Source organism: Rhipicephalus sanguineus, chromosome 1, assembly GCF_013339695.2.
Source record: "Rhipicephalus sanguineus isolate Rsan-2018 chromosome 1, BIME_Rsan_1.4, whole genome shotgun sequence".
In the NCBI taxonomy this organism is placed as follows: domain Eukaryota; kingdom Metazoa; phylum Arthropoda; class Arachnida; order Ixodida; family Ixodidae; genus Rhipicephalus; species Rhipicephalus sanguineus.
Window position 1 is genome coordinate 15,224,108 of NC_051176.1, and position 10,364 is coordinate 15,234,471.

Here is a 10,364-nt window from a genome sequence, read left to right on the forward strand (position 1 = left end):
CTCAGACTTCACTCGATAGAAATATTTCGCTGTAGCGGGATCACGATCGTAAAATAAAAGGACATCTTAAGCGCAACTAAAGCTCATCGTGAACTACAGTGCCGCAGTTATACACCTAACAACAACGCGAAAGTGCATGAGCTTCGTTTTTGTTTACCACCGAGTCGCTAAAACGCTGCATTCACACACAATTGAATGCTCCTCGTGTTTGGGACTATGCCAAGCGCACCTTACGATGTGCTTGAACCAGAAAGCGGCATGAGCACTGAAATGATTCTGGCGAACGAAGGGTACGACACCAATACACAGCCCTCTCGAAAGTCGCACTCACTGATCTTATTACAATGCGCATGCAGCCGAGCAAGCCCATTTGCTTCGGTACACAATGTTAGGTATACGTACGAGCAGTTAAACTCGCGCTAACATAACAGAACAAACCACCCTTTGAGAATGTGCAGGACGTACGCGCACATGCAAACGCGACGTGGCTAGCAGACGACGCAGGGAGCAATCCACACTAGGCACGCTTCAGCCAGTAGCCGCCAGGCGGCGACTCCGCTCGATCTCGCGGCCATCAAGTTATAGTGTTCACTTTAATCAAGTTTGCGGCGCGACGACAGCGCCGCGCTGCGGCTCTGTCGGAAAGCTCTGAACCTCATGCGCGGCCGACTCAGCCCCTTTCACGGTAGCGGTAGCGCACGTGCGCACGCGTTCTTCTCTCGGTGCGGGTAAATGGGGGGCCGTCAGCTGGGTACGTTGAACCGAGAGGCTTGCTGTGCGAAGCTGCGCATTTCCGCGATGGCAGAAGCGACCCCGCGGAAGCGTAAGCGTGGTCCGAAGTACCGCGGTCTAGTGGCCAGCCACAACAGTGCAGAGAACACCAAGGCACACGATTCACGTGTTAAACTGTATCGGTTCCCGGGCGTGTACTACGAGAAATAAAGGTGGCAAGCGTGGATAGCTGACAGCGCTGTCTCGCCTTCTATTTTGGCTGTCTGAGTTCATCGCTTTCGTTCGTTCAGACTACCTGAATCGGTAAGTAACGCGGCGCATGCACGCAGCGACTACAGTAATGATTACTCGCTGTCTTCTCGTATTGTTAAAGTCCAGTTACGGTACGGTTGTAGGTGAAGCAACTCTGTGTTTTCATTCCCCGTGTTCGTGAGACCTACCCGTCGTTGCTGAACGTTCACATTCGCGTTATACCGTTAGCATTGCGCGGTTGGTTGAATTCAACTGAACTCGGCACATTGTCGGAAGTTCGGCGCCTGCATTTCACGCGTCGGGAATAGAGCACTGCACGGGCCGATTTTTCCGGCCCGGGCCCGGCCCGGCCCGAAAACGCCATGTTCCGGCCCGCCCGAGCCCGGCCCGGTGTTCTTAAATGTGGCCCGTACCCGGCCCGGGCCCGAAAGGTTTGGGCCCGGCCCGGCCCGGCCCGTTTCAGCTACTTATACCTTGAGCATAAAGGAGACACTGTCCAACCTTCGGTGATTGTGAAGATACCTGCCGCACACCAGATATTATCTAGAGATTTTTTAAGGAACTTCTTTCAGTGATCACGACTTTCACTGGTACTGTGTATACTTTCGGTTAATTACGCCCGTAACACTCTTGCGAAATAATTGCAGGGCAATATAAAATATAATTGGAGTCATAGCTGGCTGTTTCATGTACGCACGCAGTGCTAACTACGCAATCTTATTTTTGCATTTCAAAGAACGACTACAAAATACCTCCATAAAGTGGGAGAAATAAACATGACAGACATTTTTAGTTTGAGTCTACATAAACTGCGTGCGAGCTAGGGCTGTTGAGTAAAAGTAGCAAGTCTCCTGCAAACTTCATCTATTGCACAATGCAATGAAAAAAAAAACGTGCTCTAGCTGCTTCTGGGGAGATTACACCAGGCTGGGCAGCGTTACATAAATTAAAGCTGTCGTGTTGACTCCTCGGCAGGCAACTGCACCCAATCTACACTACGTTTTCGTGTTCAAAACAACAAGGTACTTTGTCCCACCCTTCTTCCCCGAGTCACCGCCACTGCAGTGCCATATATCTGTCAAAGCAAGGCACACCCGTTAACGAGCGAGCTACCGTCTGCGTGTCAGACGTGTGTACAGTAACGGTGCGTTGAATAAAGGGTGCTTTAAATAAACCTGATCAGTCTGCGTCTTGGTTATTCCCAGACTCCCGGATCGCTTCTCTAGCCTGATCACTCCAGTTGTGAGCCACACTCGGGGAAACGAGTGTCTATGGTATGGCGCCTCACCACTAGTAATGGCAAAATCAACAACGGCGTTCGCCCTGTGATAAGTGTCGCTCCGCATCTTGCACTCAAAATGCACGAAAAAAATCACACCATATCCACGGAGTGAATGATGATGAGTGGGCGAAGCTGCGGAGGTTCATCGGTAAACCGTGAATCTTCCGTGAATTCTGCCCAGTACATCATCACCGACGTGAGATCGGGCGCGTTTATACTAAAGGTTCGATGAGTTATGACGACTTGCAGCTCACTTTAATTTTACATGTACGCTGTGAATTTTCATTGTTTAGAAAACCATTGCTTTACAAAACATCTGGCGTCTTTCGTTAAGCAGCTGGCGTTTTTTCGTTTTGCTTTAGTTCTTTCGTTTTGCTTTTACAAAACATCTGGCGTCTTTCGTTGGTTTATTTCATCAATCAACGGCGTTTTGAACAAAATTTTTATTGTTTAATCACGCACAGGAGAAATCTCACCAGGCACTACCTTGGAGGTAAACAATGGTTGCTAATGGGAATGAGAGACAGAAGAAGTCGGCTTTTAGCTAACACTTATACTTCTACTTCTACTAACGTTTCCTACTGGAACATGCCAATGGCTGCTAATGGGGAATGAGAGACAGAAGAATTCGGCTTTTAGTTAACGCGCACGCTGCGAATTTTTTATTGTTCAACAACGCACAGGAAAAACCTCCCACCGGCACCACCTTGGAGGTCAAAGCGTAAGACTGGTTACGCACTACGACTACTAGGACTACGACTACGATGGACGAACGGGTGCCGCCTTAAGGAGCTTCGCCCCTAAAACAGCTCCTGAGATATTAATGACTCACAAGTCGCGTTGGCCAGTCTACGGGCATGCGAGCGTAGCTGCATACACGAAATGTTTCCCTAGATACGAACGCGCACATCTTATATCCACTAATCTAGGCAGTTTACCGTCGCTTTCCTTACACGGTACCCAAGAACGTCTTTCACTCACTGTAATGGCGGAAACTTATATTAGGCGTTTCTTGAAATCTCGTGTAGCATACCGATGGAGCAGAATTGTAGACGTCTTGTACTGTGCAATTTCTGTGCACGCCAATGCACTCCAGGTTGTTTAAATTACCCGGAGCCCTCAACGACGGCGTCTCATATAGCCTGGGTCGCTTCCGGAAGTTAAACCCCACAAAACAACAAAAACAAAGCCACACAACGTACACACGCAATTATACATATACGTATGTGACCCGGGCCTAATACGGGCCTGGCTCAAGCCCGAGCCCGACCCGAGCCCGAAGATCATGGGCCCGAGCCCGGCCCGGGCCCGATCCAACAACCCCTTACCCGGCCCGGCCCGCGGGCCGGGCCGGGCCCGGGCTTTCGGGCCGGCCCGGGCCCGTGCAGTGCTCTACCATGGACATTCGTGGTTTACTGGGGCACGTGCACAGAAGCGAGCGGAAACGCGGTGGAAAGAAGGGAAAATGCGCGCTGCTTACACCCCAGTTTCTCTTTTTCTGCCAGAGATGGCGCTGCCTGTCAAGAGCAGCATATTGGTCATAACTCGTATGTCGTGTTTTCACTTGTGGATTCCGTTTTGCCTTCATTATTACTGCTTGTGGTCCGTGTAATGTAGAGCCAATGGTTCTTCGATCGGATCTAGCCTAAAGTTGACAAAGACGAGGTCGCGCCGCGCCCGAGAACGGTCTATTTTGAGACCATGTGCGCTCTGTAGACGCTTTTGCGCATGTTGCCACCTGTTAATCGATGCGCTTGCTTTCTAGCGGCGCCGCGCCGAGTCCGGTCTATTTTTAAACCATATGCGCGCTATGCTCGCTCTGTTTTGCTCCTGCGCTTCGACTGTAGACTACGGCGGACGGAAGAAAATTGTGAGGTCTTAAGGTGCTTCGCCCCTAATGAACTAATCGAGTTAGTAATAATAAAAAATATAATCGCAATTTGTGCATTTATGTGATGAATCTACAATACAGAAAGCATTCTGTCACGCGGCTGCCTCATGGGCTCTCAGGCCTTAAGTAGATTATCGGAGAGCACCAGTGCAGATACGCAATCGTGATCATTGTGTTAAATATTTGGCGGTATGCGCAGTACCACAACGGGTTTTCACGGCAGCTGGTGTTCCAGTGTGTTCTTTACTGAAGGTACTGAATGGGCGCGGCGATATGGGAGGTAGGTCGACTAAACTTTATTGCTGTATGCGTAAGGACCACACGGTCTGCCGTACGACAATGATCAAAATAAGGCGCGCAAAATAAATAACGATTTGAATATGCGCACAGCTTGGCGATTGTTTTGCCTGTGCATTTCTGTTGAATACGCAGTTTCACAGTTCACTTCAGTGCTTCAAGGCTGATCAGCGCCGCCTCTATTTTTCTGTGCCTGGGCGAAGGAGCGGAGCGCAATGGATAGCAATGGGAAGCGAACGCGTCGGCGTTAGTGCGGCTTTTAGCCGCCGGGCGCCGCCACCGTAGTAGACCAGCCGTCGCGTCGTCGCTCGCGGAAACGAATGCCGTGGCTGCATTCGAAGCTGCTATGTGATTCAGTTTTCGGCTGTATTCGCGTTGCTTAAAGTATAATGAAAACTTGTAAACTGGATATCATGAAGCACTTGTCGTTCTGGGCAACCAGCCCATTTCGAAGGCATGTGTCTTTCGGGGCTGTTTGATCGAGACGCTCGCGCGTCGTCTGCTAGCCCGATTCCAGAGAGCGCATGCCAGTGATTCGCGGAAAATTGTTTTGTCACCGTTACGTTCGCTTGACTGAGAGTCGGTTATTGACTGTCTGAAAGTCGATTTTTGAAAGCAGCATTTGCCAAGAGCAAATACTGAAAGCTTGGACGCTTAAAGTTCCCCGATGCGTGTATACGCCAGCCGTGAGTTCATGCGCTAAATAGCATGAAATGTCACTAAGCTGCTTCCAGTGACAATGTACATAATGATTGTCGGTTGTTTCGCCGGTAGCGCATGTAGTGTCCATGGGCTCCGATTCTTCAGCTTCAGGACTTAATGTCAGCGCTGCATGCACATGGCGGCGATCGCGAGGCAGCATTCTGGTACTACATGCATTCGTTGACTGTTCGGACGCAACACGGTCACGTTTAGGGATACTTGCCATGCTTGATTCATTTGTTACCTTGGGCTGCAAACGTGAAGGGTAGTCTGCAAAGAGTGACGCTATACTGCATCCTTCGTAAGCCGCCGCTTCTTATATTCTATGAAATCTTTGCGTCGTAAACGACGGCTGCATTGTAGTGTAGTTTGAAGATGTGTTAGGAGACCAATTATCCCGCCTAAGTACTGCAAGCCACCTCTACCGAACACCAGCGGCAGCTGGAATTTCATGGAACAACAGCCGAACAGTGTATTAAGGCGAAAGCCTTAGATGCCTCATCAAACGCCAAAATTGACCGTCGGCGGCGTCAGCACGAGTGATGCAAAAGATAATTACGTGATGACGTCATTATAGACGTCACAGATCATAAAATTTTGTGACATCGTCGTGACGTCACATAACGTGACGTCGTCATATTACATCTTCGCTTGGTCAAAATGTGCCGATCATGGAGGCAGTGCATGCCTCCGCTGATGTGCAGAAAGCTTGCACTACCTCCGATCCTTGAGGCTTTAAGATAACCACGTTAGGCGCAGAAATATCTCGGAGGGAGGCAGGGAATGTTCAATACACTGACTAGAAGAAAAAGAAGAAGATGGCTTTCGCCTTTCAGTCGTCTTAGATAAATGCATAAGGGACCCTGTGAGATTCTTTTTCTTTATCAATAAAGAGAAATAAAAAAGACAATCGTGATTTCCTTCAGTTCCATTTGCAGAGTGGAACACAACAGTATGACATACTAAGGCATTGGGGCGGTTGCAATAGCCTGAAATAGAAAATAAAACGCGAATACTATCAAACTCGAGTGCAAGTGTCGAACCGGCAGCACGGCCGACAGTCTGCCCGCGGAATACTTACAGCGGGGATGGAAAGACACGCGAACATGCGGCATCTGCATTCTTTGATATTTCGCATCTATTTTCAAGTGGTTATGGGATGATTCAGTCATGGGCACGTTACCAGTAAAAAGTAACAGTGTTACAGTTACAGTTACCTAAGCCAAAAAAGTAACTCTGTTACAGTTACAGTTACCGAGTTTCCAAATGTAACTTGTTACAGTTACAGTTACTGTGAAAAAGTAACGTCGTTACTTTTCCGTTACCGTATAAAATAAGTAATTGATTACAAACCAAATTATGTAATTTATTTAACAAAAATTTACGAAGGCATGAGGGTAGCCAAAATTGCACGTGGTAAAACCCCTAACGAAGGAAACCTAAAAGGGGGTCCAACACAAGCAGTCGCTGTGTACGCCTCATTCTGTCACAATAATATTTTTATTCATGACCGCTGGGGAGAAGGGAATTTATTTGCAAAACTCGTTACACTTTAGAATGAGTTGTTTTTCAAAGTTTGCATCGGAGAGCTTCCCCCTCTTGATGGAGAAAATGTCGCGTCCTTTACTGAACAGACGTTCAGCCGGCGCGCTGGACGGAATCCCCGTATTTCTCTGGATAAAAATCTTCTTTATCTTGGGGAACTTCGCCAGCTCGCTGGTATCAGTTCCCGGATCGCTGACCCACTGTTGGACCTCGGAGCATGAAGTAGAAACTGGAGGCAACTGAAAAAATAGGTCGTCTTCGTCGCTTCCTTCACTGGTGGCAGCATTTTCATTACAAAATGTCTCCAGTGTACGGCACTCTTCCTCAAGAAGTCGTAACGTCGCAGCTTTCCGCTCTTCTGTCATCCAGGAGAGCTTGAACTTGGGATGGACCGCCGCTGCCAGGGCCAGATCGGCATCCTCCAGAGCTTGGGAAAACCTGTGTTGAGAAAGGTGACAGGAACAATGTATGGATGCTGAAAACATTTTACTTCAGAGTACGAGTTACATATAAAAACGGACAATCCGTGGTACGTACGCATACATGGAACAATGAGGAAATAGATACAAGTAGATTTCACTCACCTCTTCGTGACTGCCTCCTGAAGGCTGCTAGCAAGGGGTGTGCAGTACTTCAGCGGCGGGAGGGATCGCTGGTACCGCAGCAGAGAGTGAAGTGTTGGCTGCAGGACGCCCATGTACATGTATTGCTCACCTTGTAATATATCTAGCGCCTTTGCCACAGCGTACATCGCCTGGAAAAATAAGATACAATCAACGCACTGCATGATGTTAAACACGTAATCGAAACATACCTTGCAGTATTCATCAATGAACAGGGATTCCTCATGTTGCAATCGTGGCAACGAAAGTGCGTCGAACGTTGCGTCCACCCTCCCTTTCGGAAGCTCGTTTATGAACTTCACGGCGTTGAACAACGAATTCCATCGTGTTGCGTTTGGCACAGGGAGCTGCCTTCCCAAGGCAGTTTTTATAGCTTCGGCTGCCTGCACAGACTGGGCTTGCTTTCTCCAAAGAGTCTTTAGTTTTGCGAAAACAGTCCTCGCCATTTCGCGGTAGGCAACGTTGTTGCCGGCATTTTCAGCATCGACCGAGGCGACGAGGTTCAATGTGTGCGCGGCACACCGCCTGTGCCGTGGCAGGTGGATCTCCTGAGACGAATCATTGTTGGATCCACTGTCGAGCACGTCAGTGATGCTATTTGCCACAAAATCTAGATCTTCTTGAACTGTTTCTCCAAAGACCCTGCGTACCGAAAAAGGGGAAATTCCCAATAAGTTAGCGCGGAAACGAGCTGGTGGAGGTTGAACCTTTTTATACAGCATTAATATAATCTGATGGGCTAGTCAGTTAAACACTATGAAATAAAAGTACAGGTAGCTAGGGAAAAAATATGGGACAGGACAGAGCACTCACTTAACAATAAAACTTAGAGAAAGGCAAGAAGGAAGCGAAGGTTAATACCGATTAAAAAAAGAAAGATAAACACGACGACTATACCCGCGCAGACGTACATCTGTGGCACGCTTCTAACAGAAACAAGTATTTAATATAACATACTAATGGGCTTTAGAAAAATGAAAATATCCTATTAAAACAGAACTCCCTGTCTTTTGGAAAGACGGAGACGACACAATGCGTAAAGTTTGTGTGTTGTGCCTGCGCTGCATTTGCCTCTCGTCTTTTTTAGTCTCGGGGCTTTTTATGATAATGCCTCCAGAGCCTGCTTGTGTTTTAATTCCTCACTCTACAAAATAACCACTTAACTATTTAGGTTTCCGAAGGATACGCAGAGGTCTTTCGTAAATGGTAAGGTTACAAAATGAACCTATGTATGCTATAGTCGAGTACGTGGAACTCCACAGTCATCGAGATCCGCGGATACAGCGTGCGAAGCTCATTGGTTCATTGCGATCAAAAGAAGCACTGCTGAAATCAAGTGGAACGCTCATACTGCAGCTTTAGTTCTTTTTTGGGAAGCATTAAGATATTAAAAATAGGCAACCTCAGTGTAGACAATGAGATTGCAACAGAAGCAGCCTTGTAACCTACCTAAATGCTTTCACGAAGTTTGAACCGTTGTCCGTGATGACGACGCATATCTTGTGCAGAATCTTGTATTCCACAAATACTGCGTGGAGCGCTGTCGCGATTACGTCGTAGGTGTGACGACCCGAGAGCCGTTGGCACACAAGCGCTGCGGATCTTCTTTCCAGAGACTGTTCATCTATATAGTGAACCGTCACACCCAGGAAGCTTCTATGGAAAATGAAGAAGAAAAAGAGGATGGACAATCTTACTACCAGCGACATCAAACTAGTCAATTAGAAATCAGAAAGGGACCTTCACTAATTCACAACTGCCGCGCCAAGTAGGCGGACGCAAATATCCTACGTGCATTGCGTTGCAGCTTGGCATGGTTAAAAACCATTGTGCCAAATAATTTACAATCCACCATGAGTCGATCCAGCAATGCTGAGGTATCTCACGTTTTCCACAATAAGCGTTCAAGTCAGATCCGCCGCTCGAGTCTTCATTTATTCGGGTTTCTATGTGTCTTTTCTTTTTTCCATTTTTTGACTTACGACGAAACGTAAGCTTACCGTTCAGTACATGACACATATGCTTACTCGCCTGCTTAAACCTAAAATATCTCGTTTGTTTGTTAATTGTACTTACACAACTTGCAAATGTGGCCTACGAAATATATCATAAACGACTTTGTTTTCCTGGGCTCTACGTTTCACAAATTCCAGGAAGTGACACAGTTCCGCAAATATTTCTTATAGGTACATTTCGCGGTAGCCACTGAAATGTATTCATATCTACGGGGTGACCCAATCTCTTAAGGAATTTTTTGCGGTTTTATGCGATCGCGGAAATCGCACAAATTAGGGCTTCATGAAAAGCAATCGCGGAGCGTGCTGTTTTGTTTATAGCCTACACTAAGAGTAAGAACCTCACCTGTTTGAGGCTGTCCAGCAGTCAGCAGTGCAGCAGACCGTTGATACCTTCTCCAATGTGGCGATGAGAGACGCTTTTTGCTCTCTGTAGAGGATGTCGATCTGATTGACCAGTGACTTCCTGTTTAGCACCGTTGCCGATGGTTGCATTGCATTAATCAAACTCCGGAACTGTTCATTTTCAACGACAGAAAAACACTGCATGTCGGCTACCACGAAGTTCACAATTAGCCTGTCTATGCGACTTTGTGACAGAGCCTTGGGTCGACTCGTTGCTGCAAGGCAGTGTCTGCGTGTCTGCGTCGAACTACCGCCCGCGTGTCTTTTCTCTCCCACGGTGGGACCATGCTCGGCTTTCCTCTTCTTGGAGTCGAACTCCTTCAGAGCAACCGGGTGTTTTTTTGGCGCACAACGAAAGTTTAATTACAGTAACTTCAACTTCATCGGCATAACTCGTTATATACAATGAAACAGGCGTACAAAAGCAGAATCCCGACATTTATAAAGGTGGAACTTACCTCTAGATGCTTCCGCAGGTTTGATGAGGACGTCTTGCTAGTAGAGTACTCTTTTCTGCAAATGCTGCACAACACCGTAATGTTTGCTGCTGTCGTCTTCAACACCGAAAAATATTCACGGTAGGAAGGCCAAGGCAGCGTCTGCTCTGTGTCGACAGACAT

At 47.5% G+C, this 10,364-nt stretch overlaps 2 protein-coding genes across 2 annotated transcripts; both read right to left on the reverse strand.

Annotated features, from left to right (window-relative positions):
* Positions 1-6,670: 6,670 nt before the first annotated feature.
* LOC119384812 (zinc finger BED domain-containing protein 4) lies at positions 6,671-9,058 on the reverse strand. Its single transcript, XM_037652515.2, has 3 exons — positions 7,516-9,058; positions 7,286-7,455; positions 6,671-7,139 (listed from the first exon to the last, which is right to left on the reverse strand). The coding sequence occupies exons 1-3, from the start codon at positions 8,044-8,046 to the stop codon at positions 6,686-6,688; spliced, it is 1,155 nt and encodes a 384-aa protein (XP_037508443.1). The 5' UTR covers positions 8,047-9,058; the 3' UTR covers positions 6,671-6,685.
* A 569-nt stretch (positions 9,059-9,627) lies between these two features.
* On the reverse strand, positions 9,628-10,364 carry LOC125757711 (uncharacterized). Its single transcript, XM_049413679.1, has 2 exons — positions 10,204-10,364; positions 9,628-10,087 (listed from the first exon to the last, which is right to left on the reverse strand). The coding sequence occupies exons 1-2, from the start codon at positions 10,362-10,364 to the stop codon at positions 9,682-9,684; spliced, it is 567 nt and encodes a 188-aa protein (XP_049269636.1). The 3' UTR covers positions 9,628-9,681.

Bases quoted from the DNA above. Each gene is read 5' to 3' on its own strand.
- LOC119384812 (XM_037652515.2), bottom strand. From the start codon at position 8,046: ATGCTGTATAAAAAGGTTCAACCTCCACCAGCTCGTTTCCGCGCTAAC. The intron at 7,456-7,515 runs GTATGTTTCGAT...TTATTTTTCCAG, and splicing joins TCATTGATGAATACTGCAAG to GCGATGTACGCTGTGGCAAA. The intron at 7,140-7,285 runs GTGAGTGAAATC...TTCTCAACACAG, and splicing joins CAGGAGGCAGTCACGAAGAG to GTTTTCCCAAGCTCTGGAGG.
- LOC125757711 (XM_049413679.1), bottom strand. From the start codon at position 10,364: ATGTCTGTCGACACAGAGCAGACGCTGCCTTGGCCTTCCTACCGTGAA. The intron at 10,088-10,203 runs GGTAAGTTCCAC...TCGTTGTGCGCC, and splicing joins AACCTGCGGAAGCATCTAGA to AAAAAAACACCCGGTTGCTC.